The sequence below is a fragment of the Fistularia commersonii genome, chromosome 14, assembly GCF_037954325.1.
Source record: "Fistularia commersonii isolate RoL2024-O1a breed Wild chromosome 14, RoL_Fcom_v1.0, whole genome shotgun sequence".
Classification (NCBI taxonomy): domain Eukaryota; kingdom Metazoa; phylum Chordata; class Actinopteri; order Syngnathiformes; family Fistulariidae; genus Fistularia; species Fistularia commersonii.
Genome location: NC_141297.1, coordinates 4,999,735 through 5,018,899, shown reverse-complemented (window position 1 = coordinate 5,018,899; position 19,165 = coordinate 4,999,735). Strand labels below are relative to the sequence as shown.

Sequence of the window (19,165 nt, the reverse complement as noted above, 5' to 3'; positions counted from 1 at the left end):
TTGAGTAGCTCTGCTTGACAGTGGTGTTTGTACATTTACATACCATAAGTACAGAGTCCAGGTGTGTTTGATGCTGCTGGACAGACGGACCACTGAGAACATCTGACTTCAGCTGATCACCTCTGAGGGGAAAAGATGGAGACCACGAATAAGACTCTCACAGTGTGAAAGGAAGTGTGTTCTTAGAACAATGAATCCGGGTTGAATGGTGTTCTATTTTCCATTTGAAGGTTGTTTTTTATTGTAAAAGGCCAAACCAGGATTTTTTTGTCAAACATGGTGTTGTGTTAAATTCTTGTCATAGTAACTGGACTTTGCAATTTTTTAGACTTTTCTCCCCTAATCCGATTTCCCACCATTATTTTGTTATTTTTAAAGTTCTGAGTTTCATATTCTCAGAAACATCTTATTTTATTTCTGAACCTGAACCTTGGCAGATTAGATTTTTTTCGATTCTAATGGACTCCCTGAGTCTTGGACTTAATTCCATTGTCTTTGTGCGACAGATTTGTCTTAAACCCCTTTGGTAGATCATCTAGAGCCAGCATTTCTGGACCAAATCTTTTATCCTATCTTTGACCAGGTATCTTTGATTCTAAACTCTCTTATTGAACTTGACCATTACTGAGAGGAACCAGTAAGTCTCAACTAAAAACAGAAAAACCAGCATTACAATTATATCCTCAAATATAAAGATAAGGTTATATACAGTCTTGGCTGAATAAGATCATAATTGATAAACCACAAAATTTAATTAGCAAGAAATTTTAAAAATTACAATCTAATATCCTGCATACCATCCAAACATCACTCTACATGTAGAGTCACGAAAAGAGTAAGAGTCATTTCCCAAATTTTCCCAAACTTAAAACTCATGTTGGTTTAACACCTCACTGTCTGATTGACACAAATTTAACTTCTTCTACATCCTGATAGAATCACTCCATCAGTAAATGCAATAAATGTATCTGACCACTGGAAGCTTAAACACTTTAACAAATTTGAAACATTCTTTGTGGCAAAAAGTAAGTGATCTTTCCACCGAATGTAACATCACTCTCTGGACAACAGGAGGCGCCAGGTGACGAAAAGGGAAGGACCTGTCCTGTAACGCATGTCATGTTTTCTACACGGATCCATTGGATGAAATGCAAACTGGTCAGAAAGTTAGAATTTGAATTTGGAATTGAAAATTGCAACATGAGTGATAAAGAGTCATAAGATCATGACAGAGTTAGTAATATACATATCATAGAATATAGAACAAAACATAGAAGGCAGTTTGTCTGGAGGTCGAGCAATTTAGGTTTTTCAATCTGACCTTGGATCAGTGGAACGTCCACCTTTGAAGTCTATTGGCCAGTCTATCGAACAGTCACTTCTGAGGGACACACAGCTGGGTCCTGATCCAGGTCCAGGTCCAGATCCAGGTCCAGATCCAGATCCAGGCCTGGGTTTGAGCTGCTGCTTGGGGCTTCAGCACAACCAGATTCAGAGGATGAATAATGACGGTAGAGTGATTTTTGCTGATTCAAGCTCATTCATCATAAAATGATCGAAGTGATTTGAAAACCTGCCTTGAAACATCAGGATAAAATTCACTCAAACTTAGAATATTATTCATGAGCAACAAAATGATCAGAAATAACAAATACATCCATCACATGCTATGCAAAATTAAATTACCAAAATCTACGTTCATAGAAATAAAACATTCGAACAAACAAATGATCACAACATCAGGAACAAACATAGAAGGTTGTTTGTCTGGAGTTCAATCATCTTTGGTTTTTAATTCTGACCTTTGATCAGTGGAACGTCCACCTTTGAAGTTTATTGGCCAGTCTATCGAACAGTCACTTTTGAGGGACACACAACTGGGTCCAGATCCGGGTCCAGGTCTGAGCTGCTGCTCAGGACTTCAACACAAAAGTGAGAACGTGAATAATGATGAGCTCTAACATGGAGATCCGTCACAGACAGTTGGCGATCATCCTCTCACCTCTGAAATTCAGTCCGGACATCATCGTCTCCATGCAGAGCGATTTTAGATGGAAGGACTCCCTCCTCTCTGTCCTCACACTCATTCATGGCAAAGTCTTTATTTTATTTGTTGTTACACTTTTTCATCTGTTATCTTCGGTCTCTGTTTCTTCCTCTCCTCACTTCCTGTTTTATTTTGACAGTTCATACTTCAGAACCTTCATCCTGCATCACAACCTGTCAAAACAAAACTAAGCTGGGTGAATGAATGCTGTGGCACCAGTTCTGGCACTTCCTGGATTCATATTTTGATTTATCAAACTGGCACCTAGAATATATATATATATGAGGCAACATGGTTCAGGGGGGTTTGAGCAGTCGTCCTTGGACCTGAACATTCCTGGTTCGATTCCCGGTTCCTCCTAGCCTGTCAAAGTGTTGTTGAGCTACACACTGAACCCCCAACTGCTCCCTGGTGCTGTTCCTTGTGTGGTCAAAAGAACTGAATGTGACACTCAGGCATTTCTTCTTCTATACTTTAGTAAGTGCAGATTTTAATTTGTCTTCAACGACAAACCAATCAAAACCAGTACATGGTTAAAATGTCTTTTTTTTTTATTTCTGAAAGAAATGGCTGATTCATCAGCCGGATACAATTACTGTGTTTTAAAAAACACACTAAGCACCAAAACACATTGTGTAATTCATAGTACCGCAGTATTAAACTAAAAACACTTAGAAAGAACCCTAGACAAGCTGTAGTTTACGAAGACGTCTAACGAAATAAACAGACTATTTTAAAACAACGTTTCCTGTGAAGAACCAGGACGTCCCCCAGAGTCCGAAGATCAAAATGAAACACAAAATCATAAAATGTGATCCAAGTTCTGACATTTTGCTGATTTCTCTGCTAGGATTCTTACCCGCTGAACTCCTTCCAGATCGACTTGCAGAAACTCCTCCGTCATGTCGAGACCAAATGCTGCTCTCTCTCCCTTGCGGTCCTGCTTTCTCCTGGAGTCTTCTTGGAATGAAGTCATACCTTCAAATCCTGCAGTGTTTGGTATCTAGATTTTCATGTGATTCCTGAGTGACGTGAAAACCAGTCGAACCTGATTCAGAGGTTTCTCTCAAAGTTATTCCCTTTCCTCTGGACCAGAGGCAGACAGCCTTTGACATGTTTGTGTTTAAAGACGGTTGAAGTTTGCAAGAGAGACTAGCAGAGACTTGCGTTGGAAGTTAGCTCAGATTCTATGAGAGTAGGTTCCTCCATGTTCAGGAGGCGGTCCCTGCCTCCTGAACATGGCTCATCTTGAGTTTCCAATCACCTGCTAAGCTAACAATGGACAATTCCTAAAATGAAGGTATTTTTATAAATAGAGTTAATTTCTTCATGGACAGATTCAAAAGCTTTCACCTCCAACAATGCTGGCTTACCTGCACGCTTGATATCTGGTGTGAAATTAGTGTAACCTGTGGGTTTGATGAGTGGTGGTTGGACTGATCTCAAGCTGGAGAGACAACAGGATGGAGGCGGATTTCTTCAGCATCTCTTCACTTTAAACTCCACCTTTCCACAGCTTAACAACAACCTCTGTACTTCTTTGTCACTGACCATGTGTCCTACCGATTGGCCATCAACTGACCAATCGGAAGGACACATGGTCAGTACCTGGACTCAAATGATTTCTTATCCTGATATTTCAACAGGGACATAAAAAAATAAATGCTAATCTAAATGAATGTGCAAACAATAATCTTCATAAACTTTGTAAATTGGGGCTTAAACAAATGAACTAAAATGCATGGATTGATTTCACTTTCTGATCAGGGAGGGTCAGATTTCCAATAAGGAGCAAGTTTTTGTTTTGATGTTGTGTAGTCAGTCAACCACACGACGTCTCCAGAAACATAGACACTGTGCTTAACATGTGCCAGTGGATTGGCGATCACCATGGTTTCATGACCACGTTAGAGAAAGAATGGAGTGAAACTGACACACGAATGTGTGCAGGTGTTATAAGCCAAGTGACCTGACAAATAGAGTCATCCTGTTCTGTCAAGTTACTATGTTAAGATAAGATATACTTTATTGATCCCCATTGGGGAAATTCTTTTGTCACAGAAGCATGACCGTTACAGTATCAATAAATATGAATACATATATAAATAGAGAGACAATTTGAAGACAATTAAAAGATAGCAAAAGACATCTACAATTACATAGATGGCAGAGTGAAGTTTGATGGCAGTGGGCACAAAGGAGCATCTAAAGCAAGGGTTCCAAACTATCGTCCCGCGGACCGCAGTTGGTCCGCGGGACGATAGTTTGAGGCCCCCGCCTTAATATGAAAGTTTAATGTTAGTGCGGCCCGCATGAGTTTGATATGGATGCTGTATGTGTTAGCACTACCTCCGTGCTAAGTAGTTAGGTCTGACTCATTCCGGGGGCCGCATGCTTCGGAGCACCCGGACTGAACCGGCAACGTGACCGTGCCCGCGGTGCCAAGCACCAGCCTAAATACACGTGTAGACCACGGATATAAAAATCCCGCCACTGCTGCCTTCCCTGGTGCTGGTACAGCGGCAGGTTGTTTTTGTCCGTGGTTTCCACGTGTATTCAAGTGTAAACAGATAAACAACACGCCGGTGTGGCTGTCACCGGGGCCGGGTGCTCCGAAGCGCAAGACCTGACGTTACACACGCACAAGAGCGCAGAAAATGAGGGCTAGGACGCTAACACCGAGCTATCACTATTACATACACACACACGCGAGTTGTATGTGTGTGTGTCCGTGTAAGCATTAGCGCCATGCTAGCTACGAGCCAAACTTTTCAAACTTTTTTAAACTTTCTATCTATTTGATTTAATGTTATTCAGGCACCACAAAGGCTTCGCATATCCATGGTTTCTGATCTTCAACCAATCACTGACTGTGCCGTGCTCGACGTCATATGCAGGCGTAGGACCCTGAACCGATCTGGTACCAGTGCAAATTACGTTCTCTGTGCGTCAGCTAAACACTGAAATTGAACTTCCACTGCAACAGTGACACCTAGTGGAATTATATATATTACACAGCCCCAAACATGTCTTTCTCAAAGCCTGCAGTGAAGAGAAAGGTTATTGATGAGCACAGACAATTTCAGGAAAAGTGGGAAATTCACTATTTCTTTGTGGAGCACAGGGACACCCCGACGTGTCTTATTTGCACTGAGAAAGTTGCAGTGTACAAGGAATACAGTTTGAAATGTCATTACACAACTAGACATCCTGAGGACTATTCAAAATACCAGGTTAAAGAACTGTAAATACTGTAAATTTGAATCTGAATAATAATAGATTTCTCTACTCACCAACTATATGTGGTTTCTTAAGTCTTTCTTATTTGCTGTATTATTATTATTTTATTTATTTATTACTGATTGATTGATTTATTTCTTAATTCTTGATTTGTTTATTTTTTCATCTTATTTTGGGTAGAAAAATAAAAATGAAGATATTTGAGAACAGTGGAATGTTTTATCAGGGCTTTTCTTGTGGACAACCTGATGCGTCCTAGCCTCACCCAGACCCTAGCTCCAGCAGCCCCCAGGTAAATTGAGTGACCCCTGGTCTAGAATAAACAATATCATAATCTACTGTATTACTCTATCAAAAAATGAAGGAAAGGAATCCCTGCACAATTACCAAAATCAACAAATCATCAAATAAATATTTTGATATAATGTTACTAGGATGTTGATAGTTTATACTTTCTAAAATGAAAAAAGAAGGAAGCCCTTAATTTTGTCACTTCAGTGATACATACAACACAATATCAGCTAAACTTGACAACCGCATGTGTTCTGGTCGAGATACCGAAAAAGACAGCATTCATACTGAGTGTTGGGACCTAACAGCTGAGTTGCAAGACTGATGTTCAGAGTGAAGACTCTCCCTCCTGCAAACAACATAGAGACACTGAGGAACCAGAACCGACTCTAAACCCAGGATAAAGAGGTTGGGTAAATGTGGTGTGGAAGGTGTGGAGGTGAATCAGTTTGTCATGGGAGACGCTGTAGAAGGACAGAATGCCAGCAGGACAGTCTACATACACTGCAACTCTGTTAGAGACAACAGGGGAGGAGATGAATGTTAATGTGTTTTGGTGACGCTTTTGGTAACCACTGGCAGAGCAGAACAGATTCCACGACTGGTCGTTCCATCCAAACCAAATGTCCCTCTGACATCCTTCCCTTCTGATTTCTCTGTAACTCACTGCTACAGCAACACTTCCTCTCCACTCCACCTCCCAGTAACAGCGACCAGTCAAAGTATTTCTACAGGACAGCAGAAACCACTGGTCAAATCTCTCTGGACGATCAGGATTTGGTGGTTGTTCTTCCACGGCTGTCACTGTCCTGTTGTCAGACAGCTTCAGATGTCCGATTTCAGGGTTTAAATCCAGTGTGTTTTCACACCAATCTGATGGAGAATATAAGACAAAAATGAAGATAAATCATTTGGGTCATCTGGCGGATTAATTATCCTTGAAACCCTGAGCTGTGACTCTGTGAAGTTGAATGATGTCCAGGTTGTCAGTCATCTACTGTTCACCCTGATTTGGCCACTTAACACCCCAACTATCAGCTCTGTGTTTCAGTCAGAGCTGATTGTGTTTAATTGTCATGAATCAAGAGAAAATCCACACTTACACTTCCTCACACCAGGTTTTAACCTGTGCTCTCCACCATGGTCCACCCTGGAGGAAGAAACACAAGAATCTCATCACCTGTTTATCAAAACCTGATTTCTCCTTTTGAGTGGCGAAACCTAAATACAGCCACTATTTCAGCTTTGCAAACAAAGGCTTCATATCTGGACCTGCTGATGTGAGGGATCAACACAGCAGTGTGTTTTTATTTAGATCAGATAAGTAAAACTCAAGGATTGGCGCAAATTCTATTCCAGAACCGCATCTCACATGGCTACTGGACTTGAATTTCTTCACTGGAAGATGTTTCACACTTCATCTGAGAGGCTTCTTCAGTTCTAATGACCTGTGGAGAGTTTGCGAATTTAACTGCCAGGGTTTTGGGTGGGTCTAGGTTATGGGGACTTGTTATTTAAATGTATGAGTTGATCAGCACAAAAATCTAAGGAGCATCTAAGGAGGTTCTTATGCTAATGGTGGTGTCATTCGCTTGGACAGAAGAGCAACTTTTCTGTGATAACCTGGATTCAAATGTGAAAAGGTAAAGCTAAACAAAGGAGTGAAACCTGTTGGATCACATGAACTGAGGCTCATGCAGAAGTTACTGGGGTTCTGGTGGTGAATCTTTCCTGGCTGTTCGGAGGGTGCATGATGAGGTGGACGAGTGGTGAAACATCTTTAAGTAAAGAAATTCAAGTCCAGTTGCCACAACAAGAAGATTTTGATAAGAATTCACCATGACCTGGATGACTGAGAACCTCTTCAGACATCCAAAATCAAATATTTCTATATTTATGTTAATTCTTGTTGAAAACTGTTGGTTTATGTTTATGCATCTTCAGTATTTAAGTCAGGCATGCCCAAAGTCCGGCCCCCGGGCCAAATCCGGCCCGAGTCCAAATTTCCACCGGCCCAAAGAGTCCTGTCATGAAATCAATAATATGTGGCCCGCCAGCAGTTTCCCACCGTGAACAATACACAAATACAAAAAAAACACTTTTATATTTCACCAGAAGGTGGCAGTAGACCCGTGGCTGCACTCTCGTTGCATGACCCCTGTGTGAACTTTTCCCCCTGTGCTATACTTTTAGCCCATTTCTAAAATGGCAACTGGAACTAAAAAGAGATAAGTTGACAGAGAGGGCTGCCGTTTCCAGGACAAGTGGAAATCGGAGTATTTTTTCACTGATATACGAAACAACTGTGTCTGCCTAATTTGCCAAGAGACTGTGGCTGTTTTCAAAGAATTCAATATTAAGAGGCACTACCAGATGAAACATGCTAACTATGACAAGCTAACGGCGAACGAATGAGCTGAAAAATTGAAGCAACCGGAAGCTCTTTTGATAGCGCAGCAGTGTTTTTTCACAAGAGCCTTGACTCAAATGAAAATTCTACAAAGTCGAGCTACGAGGTGGCAATGCTGATTGCCAAGCACTGCAAACCGTTTAGTGAGGGTGAATTCATTAAAGACTGTGTGATGAAAATGGTGGAGAAAATTTCTCCTAAGAAAAAGCAGGAGTTTGACCACGTTAGCCTGGGTTGTAGCACTGTGGCACGAAGGATTGAAGAAATGTCATCTAACATCAAGGGACAGTAACAGGCAAAAGGAGTGGAGTTGGACTTTTTTTCATTAGCCAGCGACAAATACACGGATGCATCCAACACCGCTCAGTTACTGATTTTTTTGAGAGGGGTGGACAACAATGAAATGAACGTGGGTGAGGAGCAATCTGACCCTCAGAGCCTTAAGGACCAAACGAGAGGAACAGAATTGTTTGCTTCTGTTTGTTCCACCGTAGATGACATGAAACTACAATGGAATAAAATCACTGGGATTATTCCGGACGGCGCACCTTCCATGGTTGGTGAGCAAAGTGGGCTATCAACGCTAGTCTGTAAAAAGTTAGCGATGAAGGAGGCAAAGCTATAAAACGCCACTGTATTATTCACCAACAGGTTCTATGTGCCAAACATCTGAGATATGATCACGTTATGAAACCGGGGATAAAGGCTATTAATTATATTCGCTCCATTTAACTTCCCTGGAAATGCAATCGACAACAGCTTCTCATTTGCAATGTCGACCTAGCTGGAGACAGCAAAGTGATATGGTTACATATTTACATGTGCATTTACAATGGTAATGGTTTGAGGAATGTCATGCTGAATGGTTGCCCCCCTACGTTTTCACCTGACCAAATCTGGCCCACTTTACAAAAAGTCTGGACACCCCTGATTTAAGTTCTTGAATTCTTACATGAGCGTCTCCAGCCTCCAGTGTGGATCCTCCAGTCCAGCAGACAGCAGCTTCACTCCTGAGTCTCCTGGATGGTTGAAGCTCAGGTCCAGCTGTCTCAGATGGGACGGGTTGGAGTTCAGAGCTGAGGCCAGAGAAGAACAACCTTCTTCTGTGATCAGACAACCTGAGAGACTGGAAAGCAGGCATTGAAGAACATCATGTGACTAGAATAACCATAGAAAAATATATAGCAGCACTTTCTGTATACTGACCTGAGGGTTTCCAGGTGACAATGTGGACTCTCCAGTCCAGCAGACAATTGCTTTACACCTGAATCCTGCAGGTCGTTGTTACTCAGATCCAGCTCTGTCAGACTGGAGGACTGAGAGCTGAGAACTGAGGACAGATGTTCACAACTTCCCTTTGACAGGTTACAGACACTCAACCTGAAGAGATATTTAAATAATTATTACAGACTGTGGAATGTTAGTTTTCTCGTTACTTTTAATTATGGTTTTCCTGCACCTACTGTGTTACATTTTGTGTTGAAAAACACAAACTAGATTCAGGGCACTGGTGAGACAATTATGATATGACCCAGCCCTGTTTCAGCTACGTTCCTTGGTTAATCTTGTCAAATAACTCCATAGTTGGTATTTCCAGATGACAGTTTGTGTGAATCTACTTGGGCTTCTGGGATGAGATTTTTGAAACCTGAACACTTTGCTTGATACTAATGGTCTCTGAGAGAAATGCAGTTTGTACATCAAGTTATTTAGTTTAGTTCGATCCATGCCATAGAAACACAACTCAAACTAGAGGTGAAACTTCACCTAAAAGTGCAGATACTTAATTTCACATGAAACCTTTCAAGTAATTAGAGACAGTATTTTCATTTGATCCCCTTATAATTTATGTTACTGTGAATATAATAATAATTTGGAGACTTTTTATAAAAATAGGCCACTGGCTAATAATCTCATGAAAAATCTTTGTCACGTAGAAAAAAAACCCCACTCTATTCTGACCTCAGAGTTTTCTATTTCTTTTGGCATGCATCATTTGAAAAAAAAAAATCACTGATCCTGACGAGCAAATTTATTATAACCTGTAAATGTTACGGTTGCAACATTTAGATCAGAAGTGTATATGAAGTTTGAATACAATTCCATTTACCATAATAGTCTTCACAAAGACCTTTTTCAGTTTCTCAAATGGCAATATGTTTACCTGAGAGTTACCAGGGGACAATTTGGACTCTGAAGTCTGACACACAGCAGCTTTATCTCTGAATCCTCCAGCCGGTTGTTACTCAGATCCAGGTGTCTCAGACTGGAGGACTGAGAGCTGAGAACTGAAGACAGACGTTCACAACTTCTCCTTGACAGGTTACAGTCACTCAGTCTGAATAAATACAATAAATGAAGAATTATACTTAACATAAAAATAGTCATATGTTGAATTTTACATAGTGCATTGAATCATTTTGAGTAACTTGAAAGTTGAATATAAAGCTATAAATTTGTGACAACATTTTTTAAAAAGTATTTGACACTGGAAAATCCTTATTAAGGATACTTCATGCATTTTTAGACAAATTTTATTCTGACCTGAGAATCTCCAAGTGACAATGAGGACTCTTCAGTCCAGCAGACAACTGCTTTACACCTGAATTCTGCAGGTTGTTGTTACTCAGATCCAGGTGTCTCAGACTGGAGGACTGAAAGCTGAGAACTGAAGACAGACGTTCACAACTTCCCTCTGACAGTCTACATCCACTCAGTCTGAATAAATATAATAAATGAATGATTATACTTGACATGAAAATTATCAAATTATCGTGTAAGTAATACCACTTCCACACTTTCTTTCATAATCACAGTATTAAACTAAAACACTTAGAAAGAACCCTTGACAAGCTGCAATTTACGAAGATGTCTAAAGAAATAAACAGACTATTTTAAAACAACGTTTCCTGTGAAGAACCAGGACGTCCCCCAGAGTCCGAAGATCAAAATGAAACACAAAATCATAAAATGTGATCCAAGTGATCAAGTTCTGACATTTTGCTGATTTCTCTGCTAGGATTCTTACCTGCTGAACTCCCTCCGGGTCGACTTGCAGAAACTCCTCAGTCATGTCGAGACCAAATGCTGCTCTCTCTCCCTTGCGGTCCTGCTGTCTCCTGGAGTCTTCTTGGAATGAAGTCATAACTTCAAATCCTGCCGTGGTTGGTATCTAGATTTTCATGTGATTCCTGAGTGACGTGAAAACCAGTTGAACCTGATTCAGATGTTTCTCTCAGAGTTATTCCCTTTCCTCTGGACCAGAGGCAGACAGCCTTTGACATGTTCGTGATCAAAGACGGTTGAAGTTTGCAAAAGAGATTAGCAGAGAGCTACATTGGAAGTCAGCTCAGATTCTAAGTTAACGTGCCGGTCCCTGCCTCCTGAACATGGCTAACCTTGAGTTACCAATCACCTGCCAAGCTAACAATGGACAATTCCTCAAAAATGACAAAATGAAGGTATTTTTATAAATAGAGTTAATTTCTTCATGGACAGATTCAATAGCTTTCACCTCCAACAATGCTGGCTCACCTGTACGCTTGATATCTGGTGTGAAATTAGTGTAACCTGTGGGTTCGATGAGTGGTGGTTGGACTGATCTCAAGCTGGAGAGACAACAGGATGGAGGCGGATTCCTTCAGCATCTCTTCACTTTAAAATCCACGCTTCTACAACTTAACAACAACCTCTGTACTTCCTTGTCACCTTGATTTCATGACCATGTGAGAGAAAAAATGGGGTGAAACTGATACGAGAATGTATGCAGGTGTAAAAAGCCAAGTGACCTGACAAATAGAGTCATCGTGTTCTGTCAAGTTACCCTATGTTAAGATAACAAGTATCTTATTGATCCCCGTAGGGGTAATTCTTTTGTCACAGAAGCATGACCGTTATAGTATCAATAAATATGAATATAAATAGAGACAATTAGAAGACAATTAAAAGATAGCAAAAGACATCTACAAATACATAGATGGCAGAGTGAAGTCTGATGGCCGTGGACCCAAAGGTAGTGATGGGACGATGATACCTCAAGGAGTGTATTGACACACTATACAAACTGTGTCAGCTCTGTATTGATACTGTGTTGGTCACCCAATAGTGACTCCTGCAGTAGTTATAAAATCATTGCAGGTAAAGAAATTCCTTGTCTATGTAAATGCTAAACTGAGTTAGTATGTAAAATATAGCAAATTTGAGTTACAAATCAGAGTTACAATTTTTAAGTTATGTACACATTTTTGTTAACTTAACTTAACTGTTAAATCATATGAAATAAAAGACAAAAAAGGGGATTAGTTTAAGAATTTTTATTGAGGAACAAAAGTTTTTGGAGTGTCTTTGCTCCAAGGCAATTTCTCCTCTTAGACACCAGCTCCCCAGCCTTAGAGATCGCCTTTACGAGATAATATGAATAAAGCAACTGTAAGGCTCTTTAACTGACTATCATATGTATCACAGGTCATTCACTTGATCAACTGACTAAATGAGTGCAATGCGCTGTAATATTCCGTAGGAATATGTTGTTGCTTTAAATGTTGATGCCTTAATGTTGATGCTTTAATGTCAAGGATACGTATACTATATAAGCGGTATCACCCAACCGATACTCCACTTCTTCTTATACTTCTCAGACTTCGAATTCTTAGACTTCTTCTACTTCTCACTCTGGAATATGCTCTGCCATTAAAGCGACCACCCGTTCCAACGTCCCGCTGATCGTCATTGTACACACGGTACATCTCTCGAACTGAGAAATATTACATGCGCCACCGTAAAAAATAGTATATAACAGTAAACAATGCTCAAAGGAGAAAAAGATTTACCTTGTTTGGCGTCACAAGATCAAAATTAGTCCTCACTGGGGAAAACTTCTTAGAATGATCCATAATGACGCAAAACTCCATCCAACAAACCCACGACATGTTAAACGCACTCTGGCGCGGCACATCTAAACAATACAGTTCCTGTATCGGTCACATGATTCTTTCTTAAATCAATACACGCACCGATACGGGGTTTCACTCTTGGGCTCTCGGCTCAGTGCTGACGCACCTGTGTCGCTCGTCCCATCACTAACTACAGTTGACTTTGATAGAGTGCTATAGTGGTCTGGAATAAACAATATCATAATCTACTGTTTTACAATATCAAAATATAAGAAAAGAAACCCCTGCATGACTGCCAAAATCAACATATGGTCAAATAAATATTTTGATATAATGTTACCAGGATGTTGATGGTTTGTACTTTCTAAAGTTAAAAAAGATTGAAGCCCTTAATTTTGTCACTTCAGTGATACATACAACACAACATTAGCTAAACTTGACGTGTTCTGGTCGAGATACCAAAAAATACAGCATTCATACTGAGTGTTGGGACCGAACAGCTGAGTTGCAAGACTGATGTTCAGATTAAAGACTCTCCCTCCTGCAAACAACATAGAGACACTGAGGAACCACAACTGACTCTAAACCCAGGATGAAGAGGTTTGGTAAATGTGGTGTTGAAGGTGTGGAGGTGAATCAGTTTGTCAGAAGAGACGCTGTAGAAGGACAGAATGCCAGCAGGACAGTCTACATACACTGCAACTCTGTTAGAGTCAACAGGGGACGAGATAGTTGTCACTGTGTTATTGTGATGGACTTCGTAACCACTGGCAGAGCAGAACAGATTCCACGACTGGTCGTTCCATCCAAACATGTGCCAGCACAATGCTTTCCTTCTGATTCCTCTGTAAGTCACTGCTACATCAACACTTCCTCTCCACTCCACCTCCCAGTAACAGCGACCAGTCAAACCATTTCTACACAGCAACATAGGCCACTGGTCAAATCTCTCTGGATGATCAGGATATGGTTGTTGTTCTTCTACGCCTGTCACTGTCCTGTTGTCAGACAGTTTCAGATGTCTGTTTGCAGTGTTTGAGTCCAATGTGAGTTCACACCAATCTGATAGAGAATAGAAGACACAAAAATAATGAATCATTTGAATCATCTCTTGGATTCATTTTCCTTGAAACCCTGAGATGTGACTCTCTGTAAAGTCGAATGATGTCCATGTTGTCAGTCATCTACTGTTAACCCTGATTTAACCACGAAACACCTCAACTATCAGCTCTGTGTTTCAGTCAAAGCTGATTGTGTTTAATTGTCATGAATCAAGAGAAAATCCACACTTACACTTCCTCACACCAGGTTTTAACCTGTGCTCTCCACCATGGTCCACCCTGGAGGAAGAAACACAAGAATCTCATCTCCTGTTTTTCAAAAACTGATTTCTTCTTTTGAGTGGCGAAACCTAAATGCAGTCACTATTTCAGCTTTGCAAACAGAGGCCTCATATCTGGATCTGCTGATGTGAGGGATCAACACAGCAGTGTGTTTTTATTTAGATCAGGTAAGTAAAACTCAAGGATTGGGGGCAAATTCTATTCCAGAACCGCATCTCACATGGCTACTGGACTTGAATTTCTTCACTTGAAGATGTTTCACACTTCATCTGAGAGGCTTCTTCAGTGCTAATGACCTGTGGAGAGTTTGCGAGTTTAAGTGCCAGGGTTTTGGGCGGGTCTAGGTTATGATGGCTTGTTATTTAAATGTATGAGGTGATCGGCAGAAACTCCGAAACTTGGTCGAAGGGTGTTCTATGCTAACGTGGCTGCCGTTCGTTGGGACACAAGAGCAACTTTTCTGGGATTACCTGGATTGGAGTGTGAAAAGGTAAAGTTAAAGGAGTGAAACCTGTTGGAACACATGAACTGAGGCTCATGCAGAAGTTACTGGGGTTCTGGTGGTGAATCTTTCCTGGCTGTTCAGAGGGTGCATGATGAGGTGGATGAAGGGTGAAACATCTTCAAGTAAAGAAATTCAAGTCCAGTTGCCACAACAAGAAGATTTTGATAAGAATTCACCATGACCTGGATGACTGAGAACCTCTCAGACATCTGAAACCAAATATTTCTATATTTATGTTAATTGTTGTTGAAAACTGTTGTTTTATGTTTATGCATATTCAGTATTTAAGTTCTTGAATTCTTACATGAGCGTCTCCAGCCTCCAGTGTGGATCCTCCAGTCCAGCAGACAGCAGCTTCACTCCTGAGTCTCCCGGATGGTTGAAGCTCAGGTCCAGCTGTCTCAGATGGGACGGGTTGGAGTTCAGAGCTGAGGCCAGAGAAGAACAACCTTCTTCTGTGATCAGACAACCTGAGAGACTGGAAAGGAGACATTGAAGAACATCATGTGACGAGAATAACCATAGAAAAATATATAGCAGTCTTAAAATCCAACAGATGTTTACTGACCTGAGAGTCTCCAGGTGACAATGTGGACTCTCCAGACCAGCAGACAATTGCTTTACACCTGAATCCTGCAGGTCGTTGTCACTCAGATCCAGCTCTGTCAGACTGGAGGACTGAGAGCTGAGAACTGAGGACAGATGTTCACAACTTCCCTTTGACAGGTTACAGCCCATCAACCTGAAGAGATATTTAAATAATTATACCAGACTGTGGAATGTTAGTTTTCCCGTTTCTTTTAATTATGGTTTTCCTGCACAAACTGCGTCACATTTTGTGTTGACAAACATGAACTAGATTCAGGGCACTGGTGAGACAATTATGATAGTCTATCTAGCGATCTGTTCTGCAGGCACCTGGACCTGAGCAAGATGGGCACATTAAACTACTTTTTTTTATATTTTTTTTGTCTGAGCTATTCCAGTCTCAGGTCATTGGTGACATGATTATGATAGTCTATCAAGATATCTGTCAAATTGTTCAGCCAGGACCCAGCCCTGTTTCAGCTACGTTCCTTGGTTAATCTTGTCAAATAACTCCATAGTTGGTATTTCCAGATGACAGTTTGTGTGAATCTACTCGGGCTTCTGGGACGAGACGAAAGAGGAAGGGAAGAGGGTTCCATCAGCATGAGTTCCCTGAATGTGTCAGTTCTACTGAAAAGATGTTGAGTTGCAGCAGAGGAACCAGTGTATTTAACGTGGCTTTCTTTGATCAATTTTTGTAGCCAGAACATTTTGCTTGATTCTAATGTGCTCTGAGAGAAATGCTGTTTGTACAACAAGTTATTTAGTAACGTTAGATTCATGCCAGCGAACCACCAACAAAACCTTTCAAGAAATTAGAGACAGCATTTTCATTTTATCGCCTTATAGTAATGTTACTTTGAATATAATTATAATTTGGAGATTTTTTAAACCAAATATGACACTAGCTAATAATCTCATGAAAAATCTTTGTCATGTAAAAAAAAACGCTATATAGTGACCTCAGAGTTTTCTATTTCTTTTGCCATCCATCATTTGAAAAAAAAAAAAGATCACTGACCAGCAAATTCAGTATAACCTATAAATGTTAAGGTTGCAAAATTTGAATCAGAGGTGTATATGAAGTTTGAATACAATTCCATTTACCATAATAGTCTTCACAAAGACCCTTTTCAGTTTCTCAAGTAGCAATATGTTTACCTGAGAGTTACCAGGAGACAATTTGGACTCTTCAGTCCGACACACAGCAGCTTTATCCCTGAATCCTCCAGCAGGTTGTTACTCAGATCCAGGTGTCTCAGACTGGAGGACTGAGAGCTGAGAACTGAGGACAGACGTTCACAACTTCTCCCTGACAGTTTACAGCCACTCAGTCTGAATAAATACAAAAAATGAAGAATTATACTTGACATAAAAATAATCAAATATTGAATTTTAGATGGAACATTGAATCACTGAGTAACATAACTTGAAATAAAGCTACAAATTTGTGGCAACTTATTTTAAAAAGTATTTGACACTGGAAAATCCTCATCAAGAGGAATTTATACATTTTCAGACAAATTTTATTCTGACCTGAGAGTCTCCAGGAGACAACGTGGACTCTCCAGTCCAGCAGACAACTGCTCTAGACCTGAATCCCACAGGTCATTGTAACTCAGATCCAGGTGTCTCAGACTGGAGGACTGAGAGCTGAGAACTGAAGACAGACGTTCACAACTTCTCTCTGACAGGTTACAGCCATCCAGTCTAAATGAATACAATAAATGAAGAATTATACTTGACATAAAAATAATCAAATATTGAATTTCACATAGCATATTGATTCACTGAGTTACATAGCTGGAATCTAAAGCTATTAATTTGTGGCAACTTATTTTAAAAAGTATTTGACACTGGAAAATCCTCATTAAGAAGAATTTATACATTTTCAGACAAATTTTATTCTGACCTGAGAGTCTCCAGGAGACAACGTGGACTCTCCAGTCCAGCAGACAAATGTTTTACACCTGAATCCTGCAGGTTATTGTTACTTAGATCCAGGTGTCTCAGACTGGAGGACTGAGAGCTGAGAACTGAAGACAGACGTTCACAACTTCCCTCTGACAGGTTACAGTCACTCAGTCTGAGTAAATACAATAAATGAAGAATTATACTTGACATAAAAATAATCAAATATTGAATTTTAGATGGAACATTGAATCACTGAGTAACATAACTTGAATATAAAGCTACAAATTGGTGGCAACTTATTTTAAAAAGTATTTGACACTGGAAAATCCTCATCAAGAAGAATTTATACATTTTCAGACACATTTTATTCTGACCTGAGAGTCTCCAGGTGACAATGTGGACTCTCCAGTCCAGCAGACAACTCCTCTAGACCTGAATCCCACAGGTTATTGTTACTCAGATCCAGGTGTCTCAGACTGGAGGACTGAGAGCTGAGAACTGAAGACAGACGTTCACAACTTCTCGCTGACAGGTTACAGCCACTCAGTCTATGAAAGTATCAACAACAAAAACAAATGCCTTTGATTATTCATATTTGGATTCATTTGGATTTATAAAAGGAAATTGAAATTCTTCACAAACTCAGCATTTCATCCACTTACTCAGATTTATTTGAAGCCTTGACCAATGGCATGAACCTCAGAAGAGCCTCCTCTGAAGCAGAGTATTTCTTCAGATCAAACACGTCCAGATCTTCATCAGATGAGAGTAGGATGAAGACCAGAGCCGACCAGTGAGCAGGAGAAAGATGATCTACTGAGAGACATCCTGATCTCAGCTGCTGTTGGATCTGTTCCACGAGTGAATGATCTCTGAGTTCATTCAAACAGTGGAACAGATTGATGGATTTCTCTGGAGACAAGTTGTCACTGATCTTCTCCTTGATGAATCCAATTGTTTCCTGACTGGTCCCTGAGTGAGGTTCTTTCTGAGTCACCAATCCAAGGAGTTTCTGATTGGTCTTCAGTGAAAGACCAAGGAGGAAACGAAGGAACAAGTCCAGGTGTCCATTTGGACTCTGTAATGCCTCCTCCACAGCATTCTGATAGAAGTCTGTTTGAGTTGAACTCTTTTGAAAGACTTCAAACATCCTTGATGTTTGTTTTTTTGGGGGCAGATTGACACTGGAATTGAAGAAGGTCTGATGGACATGAAGAGCAGCGAGAAACTCTTGAACGCTGAGATGGACAAAGCAGAACACCTTGTCCTGGTAGAGTCCTCTCTCCTCTTTAAAGATCTGTGTGAACACTCCTGAGTACACTGAGGCTGCACTGATATCCAAGTCACACTCTGTCAGGTCTGATTCATAGAAGATCAGGTTGCCTTTCTGCAGCTGCTCAAAAGCCAGTTTTCCTAAAGACAAGATCATCCGTTCGCTCTCTGGATTCCAGTGTGGATCTGTAGCAGGTCCTTGATTCAACTTGATGTTCATCAGTTTGACCTGAACAACCAGGAAATAGATGTACATCTCAGTCAGGGTCCTGGGCAGCTCTCCTCCCTCTCTGGTCTTCAACACCAACACGTCCTCCAGGACTGTGGCAGTGATCCAGCAGAAGACTGGGATGTGACACATGATGTGGACACTTCTGGAGGTCTTGATGTGTTTCATGACTCTTTGGGCCTGCTCTGCATCTCTGAATCTCTTCCTGAAGTACTCTTCCTTCTGGAGGTCTGTGAATCCTCTGACCTCTGTCACCATGCCAACACACTGCGGAGGGATTTGATTGGCCGCTGCAGGTCTTGTGGTGATCCAGAGGCGGGCAGAAGGAAGCAGATTCCCCCTGATGAGATTGGTCAGCAGGACATCCACTGAGGCGGACTCTGTAACATCAGTCAGGATCTTGTTGTTGTTGAAGTCCAGAGGAAGTCGACACT

At 40.8% G+C, this 19,165-nt stretch overlaps 1 protein-coding gene across 1 annotated transcript; it reads right to left on the bottom strand.

The window, feature by feature from the left end:
• Positions 1-4,051: 4,051 nt before the first annotated feature.
• On the bottom strand, positions 4,052-18,878 carry LOC147227013 (uncharacterized). The gene is made up of 15 exons (XM_086159981.1): positions 17,893-18,878; positions 17,605-17,778; positions 17,229-17,402; positions 16,853-17,026; positions 15,297-15,470; positions 15,033-15,206; positions 14,174-14,220; positions 13,407-13,942; positions 11,017-11,039; positions 10,533-10,706; positions 10,153-10,326; positions 9,195-9,368; positions 8,941-9,114; positions 6,682-6,728; positions 4,052-6,451 (listed from the first exon to the last, which is right to left on the bottom strand). The coding sequence occupies exons 1-15, from the start codon at positions 18,861-18,863 to the stop codon at positions 5,907-5,909; spliced, it is 3,735 nt and encodes a 1,244-aa protein (XP_086016107.1). The 5' UTR covers positions 18,864-18,878; the 3' UTR covers positions 4,052-5,906.
• Between the last annotated feature and the right edge of the window lie 287 nt (positions 18,879-19,165).

Coding starts and splice junctions, on each gene's coding strand:
- LOC147227013 (XM_086159981.1), bottom strand. CDS start 18,863: ATGTGTCACATCCCAGTCTTCTGCTGGATCACTGCCACAGTCCTGGAG. Junction 14,221..15,032: donor TGGAGGCTGGAGACGCTCAT/GTAAGAATTCAA, acceptor TTCTTCCTCCAG/GGTGGACCATGGTGGAGAGC. Junction 10,327..10,532: donor TGTCACTTGGAGATTCTCAG/GTCAGAATAAAA, acceptor GTATTTATTCAG/ACTGAGTGACTGTAACCTGT.